The sequence below is a fragment of the Candida albicans genome, chromosome 1 (genome assembly GCF_000182965.3).
Source record: "Candida albicans SC5314 chromosome 1, complete sequence".
In the NCBI taxonomy this organism is placed as follows: domain Eukaryota; kingdom Fungi; phylum Ascomycota; class Pichiomycetes; order Serinales; family Debaryomycetaceae; genus Candida; species Candida albicans.
This window is the reverse complement of record NC_032089.1, coordinates 2,700,153-2,718,158: the sequence shown is the minus strand read 5'-3', so window position 1 is coordinate 2,718,158 and position 18,006 is coordinate 2,700,153. Positions and strand designations below refer to the sequence as shown.

General features: G+C 32.9%; 4 protein-coding genes across 4 annotated transcripts; 2 read left to right on the top strand and 2 right to left on the bottom strand. All coding sequences in view use genetic code 12, as the record gives it.

Moving 5' to 3' along the window:
- Window positions 1–1,252: 1,252 nt before the first annotated feature.
- IRA2 (Ras GTPase activating protein) lies at window positions 1,253–9,184 on the top strand (the record flags this gene model as incomplete). The annotated part of the gene is made up of 1 exon (XM_711195.2): window positions 1,253–9,184. One exon carries the CDS (start codon window positions 1,253–1,255, stop codon window positions 9,182–9,184), a length of 7,932 nt encoding a protein of 2,643 aa, XP_716288.2.
- Window positions 9,185–9,535: 351 nt separating this feature from the next.
- Window positions 9,536–10,393, bottom strand: CAALFM_C112440WA (putative 3'-5' exonuclease; the record flags this gene model as incomplete). The annotated part of the gene is made up of 1 exon (XM_711196.2): window positions 9,536–10,393. The coding sequence occupies one exon, from the start codon at window positions 10,391–10,393 to the stop codon at window positions 9,536–9,538; it is 858 nt and encodes a 285-aa protein (XP_716289.1).
- Window positions 10,394–10,673: 280 nt separating this feature from the next.
- On the bottom strand, window positions 10,674–13,625 carry CAALFM_C112430WA (uncharacterized protein; the record flags this gene model as incomplete). Its single annotated transcript, XM_711197.2, has 1 exon — window positions 10,674–13,625. One exon carries the CDS (start codon window positions 13,623–13,625, stop codon window positions 10,674–10,676), a length of 2,952 nt encoding a protein of 983 aa, XP_716290.2.
- Window positions 13,626–15,132: 1,507 nt separating this feature from the next.
- Window positions 15,133–17,976, top strand: PKH2 (serine/threonine protein kinase; the record flags this gene model as incomplete). The annotated part of the gene is made up of 1 exon (XM_711200.2): window positions 15,133–17,976. The coding sequence occupies one exon, from the start codon at window positions 15,133–15,135 to the stop codon at window positions 17,974–17,976; it is 2,844 nt and encodes a 947-aa protein (XP_716293.2).
- Between the last annotated feature and the right edge of the window lie 30 nt (window positions 17,977–18,006).

Sequence of the window (18,006 nt, the reverse complement as noted above, 5' to 3'; positions counted from 1 at the left end):
GAACCAAAAACAACAACAACTCGTTGAAAGCAGATATTGAAAGKKGGTTTCGTAAGTTGTAACGGTAGATGTAATTTGAAGTTGTAGTTGTTATTGATGGTTAGTGGTTAAATGGTTGTAAGAAAAAGACGTTAGACAACCAAAATTAACACCAACGTACACTACTTGTCACAAAGAGAGAAAGAATAATAAGACAATAAAAATTATTTTAGACACAAGTCAACGAATAATATTAGAATTTCTTTTTTTTTTCCGTTTGATTAAATATTTAATCATTCTCCGTTCAATTTAGATTGTCTCATTGAAAACTATTACTAAACTTGCTCAAAACTCCTCCTCTCTCTTTATAATTGTATTCTTTAAACAATATATATATACATCGTAATTGCTTATGAACGTTGATTGCTTTTCTTATGATTATCTGAATTTGATATAAAAATTTGCTTTTTTATTTAATTAGAATTTACTTTCCTCCCTTCACTCATCTCCCACCTACCCCCCTATTTCTAGTACATTTATTTAGAGTTTAAAAAAGATAGTATAGTATAAAGTGATAGATACCATCCACAAACTATACTCCAAACTAAAAGAAGAGATAACAAATTACATTACACTTTTTATACAACTTAAAACAACAACAACAGTATTAACAAGGTTTAGTGTGTGTGTGCGTGTCTGTCTGAACAAAAATTTTGACAATCAAGAAATTTTTTTTTACTTTCTCACTCTTTTCCCTACTACTACTGTTTACTGCTTGCCTGCTTACTTCTCCCTCCTCCAACTTAGTTAACAGTTTTTTTTTTACAACCACCACCAAGTGTGTTTTGTTGAAAGTGTGTGTCTGTATTTTTTTTTGCTTGGTTTTTTTTTGGATTTAAATTTTTACAACTCCCAATTGATACCATCCACTCATAACCACATATATATATCGCAAGTTCAACGGTATTATAGATATTGATTATTTGATCTCATCAATTTACTTCAACACATTTGAATTTATAGAGAAAAAAAAACATATCCACACCCACATCATCATCAAACAATATCCACTTCAAATTTACAGCCAACACAACTGAAAGAAGTGGACTACATATCAAACCAGATCAAACAACCACTGCTATCAATTATCAATACTCACAATATTGTCAAAATCAACAAACTTTTCCGGAGTTTTTTTTTATTTTGGCTTTTTCAATTCACATAGACATTATATTTGCTTCATTGTTATTGATAAGAGTTGTTAATTCCACAAATGAGTGATTCCATAATGAAAGATGACCATTTTATATTTATTCAGGCGTTGGCGAAAAGAATCGAGTCATTGTTACCAAATCACACCGGTCGTAGCATAGAAGAAGTCGAACTTGACCAACAGTTCTCCATTACGAGAAAATTATTATTAGAGAACAATAGTAAAGACCCCAGAACAGTAACGTATATTTTGGTAACTTTTGCTTCCATTTTAAAGACCATTAATACTGAATTCACTAACAACAAACTCAAATATCGTGATGATAAATCAAGAAACTCAATTTTATTAATTTGCAAATTACTTGCTGACGTTTTGAAAGTGAGTTGGGATCGAGAGTCTACTATTGTGGATGATAAAGATTTTTTAAGCAATTACTCAAAGTTCTATTATTATGATACTCCAAACAGAATAGAATCGTCGGTAGTTTCTGATTTGGTTGATACATTTGTCAACATGATTTCATCTAGTGTTGTTAGGAAAGTGGTGTCACTAGTGCGTAATGAACAAACATTAACAACCCTAATTGTGGCCAAAGAAGAGTCTGAGATTTTGCGTGAAGACCAACTAATGACAAAAGAGGAAGAAACAGAATTGGTGATAGGTAAAATTGATTTTTATTTGGATACAATAATTCGATATATTGCTACCGCCAATCCTGAAGACTATTATGATGTTTTAAAGGCAAAAATTTTCAGGTATTCTCAAAGAGACGCAACAATTCCCTTACCCGTTTTGCAGACATATTTACCATTGCTTAAATTCATTTTTTTTGCAAAAGTTAATTCAGTCACCATTGTGGACGATACTTTGAAAGCCTTACCATGTATAAGGTCAAATACTTGGAAACAAGTATACTTGCATTTTCTAGCTAGCAGCATCAAAGCTCAATCTTTTTCACGTACTTTAGATTACAATGTGTTAGTGGATTTAAATGATACCCATCAAACTCAAGTGGCGCGAAGCTTGTTTGACATATCATTTAGCCTATTTTCTGATGAGTCCTCCACAAATCTGTTTAACTCGCCATTTGTTTTGATTTGGTTTTTCGTTATTTGTCTCGAAGATGTTATTGAAGTTAGCAGCGATAAGCCATTAAACAAATTAAAGCTAACATTCAACAAAAGGCTAAAATTCATAATGTCACAGTTGAAAGAGAGCAGTAATGCTTCTAGTTTGGGAAGTTTTGATTCATTTATCCATCTATTTCATTTAGGTGCCCGTTTACAAGCATATAACCAATTATGGCATCCAATTTATAAGTTTAGCATGAAATTTCTCGATGAAATCCACCAAAATTTGATAAAGTTTGGCGAAGTTCGCAAGGACGACCTTCTAGTTGATGATGATTTGCTTTTCAGATACGATTTACTTACAGTTAATTTCTACTTGGCAGCCATTTTGATAAATTCAGATAAATACATTAGAATTGTCATCAATAATTATAAGCAAAACCAGGAGGATCTTCGGTTCAACAAAATTTTTGTCAAGATAATTAAAGGGTTATCAGAAATTCAGACAGCCAAAAAGTCGTTTTTTGCAACAATGAAACAAGTGACACCCACTTTGAGATTAATGGTTTATGGTGCTTCCAAAATCTTGTATCAATATGAAATTCGACGTAGTATCAATCAAATAAGTCAAGGTAGCATTAATGGTTCTTCAGATGCTTCTACAGCTTCATATATCGACAATGAACAAAACAGTGACGAGGTAACAGCTGCCACTCAGGAAGCTTTTAGTCGAATCAAAACAAGTCTAGATCATTATACAGCGGACTTATTTGACACTGACTTGAAAAAACTAAATAGTAGTAAAAATTTTACTACCTCATCATCTTCAGTATTATCAACTTCAACTTATAGATTCCGAGTTGTCAATGGAGCAGAAGAGTTATTGTCGGACATTTTTCGAATATTTGCAGCAGCACCAGAATTCTATTTCAATGATGAAAAATTAATGAGTAAAAAAGTATACGAAACCAAACCATTATCAGAATCACTTCCACCTATAATAAGATTTTGTCATGACGCGATTATCCCAATAAGATTAGCATTCAAGTCAAAATGGATAATTCAAGGAGACACACGATTATTGGACTCTACAAAAGAGCTATCATTGAAAATGGTGGAGCCAACCACTAGTTTGATTGACATTCGTACTGACTTATCGGTTTTTGCAAATTTTCAAATTTGTTGTTGTATTATTTACGTCACCTGTGAAGCATGTTTATCCATTTCATTACTTAACCCAAAGTTTAAATCCTGCTTTTTGTTTTTAAACTCGTTTTTGCAAAAAAGAACCTACTTTAATAAATTTGTGATTGAGAATCCTATCTTGACCAACCCAGATACTCGAGTGTATTTGGGATTTTGTGGAGATATTATACATTCTGTGGAAAAAGTTTTGTTACTTTCGTTATGTACCCATGACATACTGTTTTATAATTATGCATTGCAAGGGATTGATTGGTATCTTGATGAAGTGGAAACTAACAAACCTTTCTATCCATCTGAGGATGTTCGTGATACTTTAGTTGACACATTTCAAAAAATCCTGGAAGATAAAGCTGTTTTCACTGGGTTTGTCAGCCTTCACAAGCGCCATAGAAATATTTTGCGTAATTCCAAACCGACAAAGTCATTATATCAAACATGGGTGACCATTTATCATCGATGGGTCAGAATCCTTGATACCAAATCGAGCTTAGGAAATGACAAAACACTCATTTTGAGACATTTCACTGGATTCCTTGTCTCTACTTCTGGTTGTTTCTTATCAGGCAGTCTAGTCTCTGAAGAACTTGCGGCAAATACCTGGCCAACAGCGCCTATTTCCGAGTTTTTCGATAAGTGTATCGAGTTGTTAACTTCACCTGACATGGTGATTCAAATGATTATTAAGGAAGCTTTAGCAAGTGAATCGCAAGCAGAAGTATATTGCTTGACTGCTCGAAAGTTAATGGAAACAGCAACACACTATTTTGAGAATAATAAATCAGATGAAATTGCAGTTTTTCTAGATCGTGCAATAATAGTTATGACGTCCATGATAAATGTGAAAAGCGAGGGAGCACTTTATCTTTCAACCTTGTTACCAGAAATTTGCCAGGACTTTATCAAATTTATCAATGCAATAGATGATCCATGTGAAAGATTCAAGTTGCAATTAAGGTTTTGCAAACTTGGATGTGCTTTAGAATTAGATCGTACAAATGCCGGTTTAAATGGGGCTTACAAATTGAGAAATCTATACTCCAGAGCAAGTTTGGAATGGTTAGAACCAGCTGTATTTTATGATAGTGCACTTGAGGAAAACATAAAAGCTGATGATAGCTCGAGTGTGAAAACCAATAAAGAAGTTGAGCTTCTGCATTTAGCATTGGATTTTGCAGTTGAATGTTCTATTCTTTTACGAGGACAAGTAGAAAACTTATTATTGGAAGTTCCAGATGGCATCAAAGAAGATGAAATCAATAAATACAAAGATTTGTCCTTTAGTGTTTATTTCTCATTATTTTACAAAGTGATTCAAAAATATACTAAAGCAACACCAACTAATCGTGAAAAACATAAGCATCATATAATTATTGATAACATTCTTCAATCTATCACAAATATTTTACAATATGACTCTCAGATTGGAATGAGATTTATTTTACCAATGGGATATCATGAAAGCAAGAAAATCAGATCAATCTTTTTGAATGTCTTTTCAAAAATGTTAGTTCATCAAAGCAAAATTTCCAACAGGGAAGAGTACCCAGATAAGTTGATTAATGAGTTGACGGATCAATTTGAAATTTTTGGTTCTATTGCAGAATGTGCTTCTTCATTTGAACATAATTTACTAGCATCTGCATTTTTCGAAGTGTTTTCCTATACCGGGAAATTGAATAATTTGTTTAATGTCTTGTTAAATACAGAAGTAGCTCTTCTGTCGAGGTCCACGGATTTGTTCAGAAGAAATTCAACTTTGACAAAGTTTTTATCATTTTACGCACAAACTAACGGGGTTGATTATTTGAATGAGGTTTTGTTACCTGTTATCAAAGAACTTGTTGATAATGATGTGCAATTTGAAGTTGAAAAGCAAGACAATTCAGATACCGCAGATCTCTTCATATTATATTTATCAAGAATAATCGATCTGATTGTGAATTCGACTGACAAATTGCCGCATGCATTCAAACTGGTAAGTAAGGCAATTTACGATTCTGTGTCGAATAAATTTCCTGAAGCTGCACTCACGGCCGTTAGTTCTTTTGTATTTTTGAGATTCTTGTGTCCCGCAATAATCAGTCCTGAACAACATTTCAAACTTCCAATTAACAACCCCAAAGTTAAAAGATCATTAATGCAATTGGTAAAAGTATTGCAAAATATGGCCAATGGAACTTTGACGTCTATTAAATGGCCTGCAATTGCCGGAAAAACTGAAGAATTGAATTTCTACAATCAAAAAATTGATGGATTTTTGAAAATTATTTCCACAGATGTAACAACGGAGAATCAAAGCGCTGAATTATACAAACCCGAGAAACCATTAACTTCGTTGAGATACTTGCACAAGTTCATTTACCATTACTTTGCAAAAATAAGATATAACTTTCTTTTCCAACACTCATGGAGATGTAATTACCTGTTGCATGATAAAGCAGTGAAATTTAAAAAATTTGATTATCTAGTAATGCAAATGGGTCAACCAAATCCTGGTGTTAAATTACAGATGTCCAGTAAGTTGAAGCTTTTAGATACTAATAACCTAGATGAGGAAGAAATTAAACTTAATGATTTTATGACAAAAATGTCAATCAAATTTTCTGACACACCACCGGATGCAATTGATGTTATTCATAGTTCAATTTTCAAAGATGGTACACCAGCAGTAGTGGTTAATTTGAAAAAATTGAGTGGCCGACCACATGATTTTGAATACTTGGCTTACAAATTAATAGAAACTGCATCTCAAGTGTGGGATAACAAGTTTTATTTGGTATATGATTTTACAGAATATTACTATTATATTGAAACAGTTACGATTGAATATGCTAATTTGATTGCAAACAGTGGCACCAAACTATTGTTCAGTAATTGTCAAAGAGTTTATTATTTCAATATACCTAGAATTGAGAATCCGGGTATTATGGAAGGTGTTAAATTGGTTAGATCAAAGGGAGAAAAATATGGCACTAAAGTTTACATTTACTCGCTTGCAGACCCTGACAGTATCATTAAAAATTTATGTCTTGATCTGGAGACATTGGCAATTAATCGTGAAAATAAGGTCACCTTCAAAGACGTTTTACTATATGACGCAACAACTGAAAAATTCATGCCTGTACAATTCAAAATAGGAAGAAGATTTGTTACATTATGTTTCACTAACAGAGTGAAATTTGATTATATTGCAAGTGTTACAGATGGGTTTAACCCAGTCGAGGTTTATCGTATCAGTGAAATGAACAAATGCGAAGTGTCCAATTTTACTGGGAACAATGACGAATTTACAATTTATTTGAATCGTGGGGTCCAACTTACTTTTAGGTCGCAAGATAGACTCGAAATTTTAAGATATTTGTATTTTACTATTTCAAGATTACCAAGGGAACCATTTAGTTTGAATAATGAGTTGGATTATCAAAATGAACGTCACACCATGCATTGGTTTGGCAGATTATATAATATTGTTTTCCAAGGGTTGTTGAGTCATGATGAAGAATTAAAGTCAAAAGCGGGAGTTTTGTTTGGCTCTTTGTCAACATACTTTGAAATTGATTTTGGAATTCGTGAGAACCATGCAAGTAATGTTCCATTCCCAGCTGATGCTACTAATTTTGTTGTTACTGTTTCAGCACATTTAGCGAAAACATTCCCTCAAATGACATATCGTTTTTTCAAAGCATTTTTTGATAATTTCGATCGTATAGATAGGGAGACCAGGTTTACATCTATTTTGTATTTATCACCTTGGATTCAAAACATATATGAGTACGTGTTTCTGAATGATGAGAATGGTGCTGATAAGACTGCGGATTTGCTTCGATTGTTTTGTCGTCTTACATCAATTTATAAAGACCGCATTCCATTTATTAATGATTATATATGGTCCAAATTATTTCAAGAGGCAAGATTGGTATCGACTTTAGTGGAAGAGGTAGTAGCATTTGCTATTGATAGTAAGAATGATAATCCAGACTGGACATTTATTATTGCAGTGATTTGTCCATCAATAGAAGTTTGTGGTGAAGTTACATCGAGATTATTACAAAGAATCAATAAAGTTGTGACAACTGATTCATCTATTGCCTTACAATCGAAATTGTTTGAAATATCGGTTTTAATTAAGATTTGCTCATCATTGTTTTTCAATTCATATAACCTTGCCAAGACTTATTTGGCCGAGTTGATTTTCTTTGTTACTTTGTTTATTGATAATCCTGTTTTGGATGTTGGAGAAGATTTACAAAAATTGCTTATGACGGCAATTCAGTCTTTCTTACACAAGCCAAATTTGACTGAAGCACAACGAGCTGAAATAGATAAAGCTATTGCGTATTTTTCAACTCCAAGAGCTAAGATGATTTTCGGTACCAGTAGAGACGTAACGAAAAGAAATGATGCTGCACAAGCTTTCAATAAAATCACAAATATCGAACAGTTTGCTGATTACTTGAATGTTTTCATCAAGGCATTTGCGTTACACGGAGATAGAACTAACTGGCGAGCTAGATGGTCGTCTAATACTATTGATGTCGCCTTTAACAACTACTCAGTATTTCAAGATCGAGCATTTTTGATGGTAGGGATTCTTTCTAAAGAAGGTATTAGTGATTCAAATGCATGCCGAACCATAAAGTTAGTTTCTAATGGTGAGTTAAATAGTATTGATATAACCATTTGTGTTGCTGTTGCCGTTGCCAGAATCTTAGATGGTTTACCTGATAGTTCCATTTTACCACCAATTTTGATTTGGCCACAATTATGTTTCACATTATTGAATCATGCTGTACTTTATCCTTCTGGGTTAGAAAATGTTATTGCTTCAATTACAAAAATAATGAGACTTGGACCAAATTATTTGGACACTATATTTGAACAACAACAATATTTAGAACCCGATTTATCTAAATTCCAGGAAAGGCATGGTTATATAATAACTAAAGAGAATTTTGGTGTCCACATATTTTTCATATTGGGTCAAGGATTAAGAATTTCTCAATATAGACACTTAGCAATTGCGTGTATTAAGAGATATTTTAAGCAAAGATATTTAATGAGAGAAGGGAAAACAATGGATGGGAAATTTATAACAAATAACACATATGCCTATATTTTCTATCTTTATTTGTGTTGTGATGCCAAGGAGGTTGAAGATTATTTGAAGGAGCTTGAAATCGATCGTTCGTTTATATCTTTAGATGATAATCAAAAAATTCCTAAATTATTAATTGACTTGTTGTTTGACAATACTGAAGTATCCAAAATATTAATGATACATGTTGGATTTTTGTTCTGTGACATTCAAGGGGTCGATATCAGTTTTAAAGCAAGATTTATTCAAATCTATCTTTATATGCTCAAGAATAACAGAGAATTGGCATTACTTGTGTATCATATCATCAAACCAACATTGATGCATGATTTGTTGAATACAGTTTCAGTGGAAGTTGTTAAAAATATTTCTGAAATAGTGGAGATTGTTTCCCAATGTACTGATTATGATCCAGAGTATCACAAAAATGTTGTTGATGATATATTAATACTGAAAAAAATCACAATTCTTAAAACTTTGAGACATTTGAAACCACTTAGTGAAACCATAGATGAAAACCAAATATTCAAACCTGAATTTGATTCTGATATTAAACCAATCCAATCGATGCTTTATAGAGCTGCATGTAGTTACATCAGTGGGTCGAAATTGGAGGATTAATCAGAATCTTAGATTGATATTTTTATTGCTAGTTAATTTTGTATTATAGAACAACGTTCATTTTAGGTTAGAGGCTTTTGGTTCTTTGTTAAGTTTCTATTCGGGTGTTTTTTTGATATTTGATGATAGTTATGAGAAGAAAAGGAGAGTAGAGAAGCTGATTTTTTGAAAAATCCCGTTGCATTTTAAATTCCATATTATTATGATTTACGTATATAAAGTAATAAATTACAGTCATTCTTTTGTTTTTATCATCATTAAGCAAAGACTTGTTGAAGCCTTGTAGATTGGCAATGAATTATCTCTAATTTTGAAAATGTCGTTATTCTATAAAAATTCCTATATTACAAATCATTGTCGTTTATTTCTATTACGCATGGATTGTTCGATTTCCCTTTTAAATAATCTGAAAAGTAACATTGTTGCTCTAGCATCTTCAACAGAAGAATGTTGACCAATTTGTATATCAACTTGAATAAAATGTTTAATCAATTTTTTCAAACTTGGTGATTTCCCACCAGCAATTTCTCTAAATTTTGGGAATTTACAAGTATCTCTAATCATTGATTTAGGATGAGATAAAAATAATATATCCAAATCATTATTCACTGCATGACCCACTAATATTTTATTATTAATTAATTCCATAGTTTTCAATTGAGCAGTTTTAAAATCTATAGCATCTTGCATATGATAACTTTGAATACCACTAACCCAAGTTCTCCAATCAGTTACTCTTTCTTGTGGTCGAACGTAAGTATCTAATAGTACAACTCCATAATAATTTATAATTGATATTCTTGCTAATGCCGATTCTTCTCCATCTTTACCTATTCCCACAAATTCACAATCTATGGCTACATATTTACCTGGATCTAATTTCCTACTATCATTCCTAGATAACGGTAATGGCTTAGGGGTTTTCGGTATATGTGATACATTTATGGTGTGATTTTGTGTCCAGAGAGTATATTCTAGTGGTGTCGCAGTAGGTTTGGTTGAGGATGCTATAGGAACAACATCGGTGGTGGATGTGGTGGTTGTAGTAGTCGTGGTGGTATTGTTGGTGGTTGATAATTTTTCCGATATTGAAGCTTTAACTTTCTTGGAGATCTTGCCTTTTAAAGTAGGTTTTTTCACTGAACCATTCTTAGGTTTATCCTGTATTTTAGAACTTAATTTCTTCCAATTTTGAGATAATTTTGCCATATTTGAATTCAATCTGTAGATGTGAAGTTAGCTCTTCATTCACATGGTTTCATCTTTTTTTGTTCTTACCAATTTTTTTTTTTCTTTGTTAGACTTCAAGGCGAGTCGAGTCGCGATGCCTTCATGACGACTTTTGTGCTACATCGAATAAACCTCATCGCGCGTACTGATCCCTAACACGCGGCCACACACAATTCTACAGATCCTTTACCACCCTCATGCAAAGTTACAATTAAAATTTTGACTATTATATAATCTATTAAAACACATAATTTCCCATTTATAACCCACCACTAGAAAAATTATACACTTGTAAGACCCATTTCAATTTACTTATGATCTCCAGACATTCCTGTTCATTTATAGCTATAAGATAAAATTTCTTTGTAGGGACCTCCTTAGTAGAATTAAGTACCTCATTATTTTCGGTCATCAGTTGTTGACTCTGAATGATGATTCTAAAATAATTAGGATTTTTAACGTACTTCTTTAGTTTGAGTATTTGAGTTATATGGAAAGAATAGGTTTTCGTCAGAGTCTTATTATGAGCTCGATTGAATTGATGATTCAAATAATTATGATGATGAGTATGATTATGACCATTTATATTTATCACTGACGATTCAGGTGGCATATTCATGGTCAAATCATCAGGTGGTGTCAAATGAATATAATCTCCATCGATAATGAAATTCTTTTCACTAAAATTTTTGATTTTCATTTTACTGTTATTTTTCAATACTTTCCACTTGAAATAAATTGTGTTTAAGTTAATCGGTAACGCTGGATTATCGCCCGTGAAAATATTCTCAAGATATCTATTAGACGTGATAGCTTGTTTAATAGCATTAGTCGAATTAAATGAAGATGCTTTCTTGTCTTCTTTTGGTATTAGTGTATTTGTTGGTTTATGGGTATCCTTCAAATTCAATTTTTGCATCTTATCATCCATTTGTTCTACTGTAGGTGTGATATTTGGTAATGTAAAGTCCAGCGGTGTTATTCTTGCTTCAATCATACCAACATCATAACTAGCATTCATGATCAGGTTCAATTTAGTATCCAGAGGTATCAATTCTAACGTTCTTTGTTTTAAATCACCACATTTTTCAACATCCTTAACAAATCTACTTTGTCCTGTACTTTGATCCACTAATCGAAATCGATATTTTATTAAAATTAACCCTTGCTGAGCGCAAAACTCTTTCAATACTTGACCCATGGTATACTCACTAGGTACTTTTATCAGTTCCTTTCTTGGTAATCCATCATCATCATACTCAAATACTCCAATTTGAAACTCAATTTTCTCCCCAGTAGATTCTTCAATTCCACTTTCCACAATTTGATTAATACTGTGTCGTTTGCGTTGCAATGCTTCAAGATCTTTCTTTACTTCAACGGGCAATGGAGACTGTAAATCATTTTTCTTGATTTCATTATAATCAGTGATTCGACAAATTGCCAATTCTTTCGGATTATTATATGATGAAAGTAATCTCGTACGATCCAAAACACCAAATGATCCATAATTTTCACCATCTTCATCAACTAGCTCTAACCGCCAATGATTCGGATTGAGGTAGTCTAAATCTTTGATACTATTCAGCTCCGGCAATTTACAAAGATTAAGCAAAACAAACCCAATACAATCAGAAATAGCCACATTCTCAACCATGGCCAATTTTATCAATGTAGCCTTTGTGTTAGGTGGCACAAATATATCAACCAATGTTTGCTTTACTGAAGATGAGCTGGCATCAACGAATGAATAATAATTTAATGGATTAATGTTGTTTGATTTGTATTTTGAATGAATAAGTGAACTCAATTTGGAAGCCTTGGGAGTGTCTACTTTAGTAGGAGCAACTTTCTCAAACTGAAATGTTGGGTTTTTATAACTCAAAGCAGTTAACGCTAAATATGACTTGCTATTACCAGCAGAAGATGACCTTTGTCTAACAAGGGTGTTACCTTTTGGTACCGTGTGTTGATCAAATGAATCAGCTTTCTTCTTCTTTCTGCTTTTCTGTGTATCAAATTCCGAAACATTACTTGTTCGAACAAATGAAAAACTATCGCCTCCATTATCGTTGTAGGTGGAATCTAAAATCAAAGATGAACCCACTAATGAATCATTATCCAAATCAGTAAACTCTGAATCATTAGAATCTTCTTCACCATCTTCATCATATTCATATTCATACTCATCAGAATCCTCAGAATCATAATCTTCGTCAATTTCAGCTTCAATCTCTTCATCAGACACTCCTTGATCCTTTGGTTGATAATTTTGAACAACATGTCCACGAGAATTCACGGGGACTCCAAAATCACTGTCTATTGTAATGACATCACTATTTTCCTCGGTCTTTTTATGTGATTTATTGACTTCAACGATCTCTGGCTCATTTTCCTGCTCAGTGATATCTCCATCTTCGGTGGTAACTTCCTCCAAAGTATTATTGGTTGAATTTATACTATCACTCTGATATAGTTGCAACTTTCTATCGTTAACATCACTATCACTATCGCTATCAGAGTCTGAAACTGAGCCACTTTCCTTCCCTGATTGGAAGAATTTAACAATTGGTATTTTTGATTTCGATTTCGGTCTTGATTTTTTGCTGCCACCACTACTCCCTCGTATAGTCTTTGTATACCTTAATCCAAAAGTTGTACCACCACTACTATTTGCATTTGATTCATCGGGTTCCTCTAGTCTCATCATATCGTCTCCTTTAGACTCTATTATTGGTGTCAATTCCGATTCTGTGGTTGATCCCACTGGATAGTCCATATTTGAATCGGTAGAAGTATTATCCAAAGAACCCGAATTTAAAAGCATAGCACCATCATTCTCATCAAGACTAGGGGGTGAAATTACTTCATTTTTAGTTTTTGAATTCTTAGGTAGTTTGACAGTTTTCTTTGATTTTCTTTTCCGCCTTTTTTTGGTAGCCTTTGCAGGAGATGTACTAAAACTTGGCTGAGAGCTATATGTGTCATCGTATCTTAATCCATTATGAACAGACTTTTTGATATGTCTAGCAATCTCAAAAGTGATTGGTGGGGACTCAGAAAATGGGGTTCTTGGAGTGTTTTCATTACTAGGGATTGGCAACAGGGAATGCTTTATAATTCTTCTCGCATAATCCGAATCTTCATTCAAGACCAAGTAAGTGGTTCGTAAATGACGTATTAGATCAGATTGGTCAAGTGGGAATGCCATTTTGGGTGTTTGGGGTTATGTATATATGCAAGTTGATATATATATGTATGAGCTTAAACGGATATTAAAAACGAAATGTGAATTAGAATATCGGGGATGTAAATCTTTCTGTATATATCAATATTTCATGATTTAACTAATGCTGAATCTAACTGTTGATTCTTATCTATAGATGCTTGTGTGTTTTTTTGTTAATAAATTGAATTGTTAAGAAATGTTAATAACCAAACTGGCTGTCAAAAATATCTTAACAGTATTTTTTTTGTTTAGTGCGGTTGATTAATTATTTTGATTCTCACTCAAATAATTTTGTTTCGTGAGAAAAAATCTCCTTACTATTGATTACGTAACCAATACACCGATTAAAACCTACAACGTGTAGCATTGGTATACCAAGAGTTTTATGAACCCTTCAAAACACAGTACGATAAGACCCTAAAGAGGAAATAAGAAGCAGTAGATGAAAAAGTACAAGCAATGAAAAGCACTGCTCAATTGAATACTCAAAATAAGCCTGCTCTTTCATTTGGGTCAATTTGTGCTCAAATTGGCAACAATTCTAAGCAAATTTCATGTTCAAATCACTACAACAAAATATGGTTTGATAGTTCATTACATCATCAACAATCCATTGATAGTTTATATCCATCTCTTCCTTTTAAATTGTTCTTCATCAACAGTGGAATTCACCTACTTCTTTGAAGTTACATATTCTTAGTAATCAATTGACAATTATCCTGCAATTTCAAACACTTCGGAAAGTGATTGATTAATATAGGCAATGCACAATAAATGACAAGAAAAGTTGGAATTGTTGTTGTTGTTCTTGCTGCGGATTTCTATTCTCTAACACAAAATTGATTACTATGATTAAGATACTAAAAACAAGTTTAGTTTAATAATAAAATTGTGGTTATGTCTAGCAATACAGAAAAACCATTACGGAGGGAGAGAATGGCAGCAACAGCAGCAGCAACAACAAAGTTTGAATTGTATATACTAACGAGAAAGAGAGACAAGCAAGTGCAAAAAAAAACCCAAAAATTGTTGAATTACGCACCCAGCAACAAGATATTCACCACCACGCCCTCTTCTTCCGCCCCCCTTTCTTTCTTTTTTTGTCGAACAAAGAGCAAGCCAACCTTCAATCTTGAAACTATTGATTATCAACAATTTCTACTAATCTACTTTTTTTTTTTTCTTTTTCCTTTATCCGTTTCATTTATTTGGCTTATAACAATTCCAAAGTCCTCATTAAAATTTATTATCCCAATCAGACAAACGACAGAAAGACACCCAATAGTTGACAGGTAATACCAACACTTTAATTCGAATTGTTTTATTTTTTTAGTGTGATTTTGTTTGACTATTAATATATTTCTTTTTTTTTACTTGCTTCCTAAAACTTGTACTTTGGAAATCCCATTCAATTTCTTCAATTATTGCTAATGAGTCAATACTTGAGACACTCAAAGAAACATCAACAGTTAAAAATTAGCTTATAAGAATGCATAAATTTAGATATTCTTTGCACCAACACTATAGCAAACGCAATTCAAGTGACAAATCCAAAGACAGTCCAATTAGCCAAAACAGCAATGAAGAAAATGATTCGACTAAATTAAGTTCAAGTAGTCTTCAAGACTTACATGATGATCTCGATGATATTTATAACAACTATACTTTAGCACAGGGTACCAATAACAACAGTGTAGATACATTGGATTCTGAAAATAATCAAGCTATAAATAAGTTTATTGATAAACCTCCAGCAATTCATGGTATGGAACCACAACTACCGGTGATGCACGTTTCTTCACGATTATCTTCCTTAGGTAATACCACCAATGAAACCGGTGAAAGCATCGCCAAAAGTGCACCAGGAACTCCGTTATCTTCACATTCATTTGATTTCAGACCGCATCATCCTCGTGCAGTAACAAACTCATCCCTCAATGTATTGTTAGACACCCCTAATGTCAGTTCCGAATTCAATCATTTAGTGGATCAAACACCACCCAATGAGTCGGTAGAAAGGTTTGACGACAGTAATAATACTGTGGACAATACAGAAGAGGAAGAAAATAATGATGATACAGACGAAATACCAAAATCCGAAACATTGAAACAAAACGAGGAGAATTGGGAAAAAAAGGGTGCTGCAGTTAAAACTATCAAGACTATGGATGGAGAAATGAAAACTATTCGGCGAAATGTTACTGATTTCAAATTTGGTAAAGAATTGGGTGAAGGTTCATATTCCACGGTGATTTTAGCCACTGATAAGATTACTGGTAAACAATATGCTGTAAAAGTACTTGATAAGCGACATATTATAAAAGAAAAGAAAGTCAAGTATGTCAATATAGAAAAACATGCATTGAATCGATTAAGTAATAGATTAGGGGTTATTTCATTATATTTCACCTTCCAGGATAAAGATTCGCTTTATTTTGTTTTGGATTATGCTTCAAATGGTGAATTATTGACATTGATCAAGAGATACAATACTTTAAATGAGGAATGTACTAGACATTTTGGTGCACAAATATTAGATGCTATTAAATATATGCATGATAATGGTGTTATACATCGAGACCTAAAACCAGAGAATATATTATTAGATGACAAAATGAGAATTCAAATTACAGATTTTGGTACTGCAAGATTATTAGAGAAAAAGAATGATGAAAGTGAAGAATACCCAGTGGATGTAAGAGCAAAATCATTTGTTGGAACCGCTGAATATGTATCCCCTGAATTATTAGAAAATAAGTATTGTGGTAAACCTGGAGATGTTTGGGCTTTTGGTTGCATCATATATCAAATGATTGCTGGGAAACCACCATTTAAGGCAACTAATGAATATTTAACGTTTCAAAAAATTACGAAATTGCAATTTGCGTTTAGTGCAGGATTCCCTACAATTATTAGAGATTTAATAAAGAAGATTCTTGTGTTGCAACCTTCACGACGTGCCACCATTCCAGAAATACAAAAACATTACTTTTTCCAATCGGTCGACTTTAAAGATTTTGATCTGATTTGGTTGTCTGATCCTCCTGAAATAGGACCTTATAAAATGACAGCAAAATCCATGATGAAAGTACCGGAATTGAATAAGGCACCTATAACCACAGTCATTAAGAAGAATGTGAAGAAATCCACAAACTCAAATTCAAATACCAACAATGTCGCCACTGCTGTTGGTGGTAGTAGTAGTAACGGACATAAAGGGTCATCACCGACTCCTGAGAAAGAGCCGAGCCCAGCTACTATTAATAACAAGTCCACAGAAAAAGTTAGTGCCGCTAGTGTAGCTGCATATGTTTTAAACAAACCAGCTACAAACCAAAATTCCAGTACATCCGAGGATTCATCTAAGCGTAGCAGCAACTCCAATGAAACTCGCAAACTTTCATATTCACAACAGGATTATATTCCGGGAACAAATATTTTACGTCCACAGATTAGTACTAGACCGTCAGTAGGATCTTATGTGAAAACCACACCATCAAAGGATAGAAAAACATTAACCAAGGTCCCACTGAATATCCATCAACAACAAGAAAAAGTGAAACCGAAAGTAATGGAAGTGAAGCCAGCAACTACATTGGAAGCAGCATGGGAACCATATTTAACCCATCCAGATGAAAGAATACTTCGTATTGGTCCAGTTATTGCTCATAAAGAACCAACAGAACCATTTGAAAAGAAGAATAAAGCATCTTTACATATATCACCTTTGGATATAAATAAAGAACAAAGAAGTAGATCCAATACTAGTTTACTTACACAAATTGTAAATGAAGTAAACAATAACACCAGCGAATTGAAAAAAGTGGAAAATGCTGATGAATCACTTGCCATTATTGAACCACAATATAATATGAAGAGAAGTCCAACTTCTGATAGTAAGAAAAGTATGGATATTGAAAGATCTGCATCTACTTCTGGAAGTAGAATTAGTAAGAAGGCAATTTTCAAAAAATTGGGGTTTAGTCATTTAGAAAAAAATGATAGTGAAGAATCAAATGGTCCTAGTTTAACGGAAAAACCACAAACTTGTACATTGGTTGTTACAACTCATGGTCGAGCATTACTTTTCATTAGAAATGATATAGAATCCAATTATCTTTTAATTGCTGAAATCAAATTGAAATATCCATTTATTCATTTCCAAGAATTAGTTATATCACAAACTAAATTTTCTAAATTAGTACCATCAGTCGGAGTATTTGTCATTAGTTCAATTGATAATTCATTAATTTTTGAAGTAGAAAAATTTGAAGTGAATCAATGGACTGAAGCATTAGCTAAATCTAAATATAATGAAATTGGAAAGAGGTAAATTAGCTGCATATGAAAGTCAAGTATCATT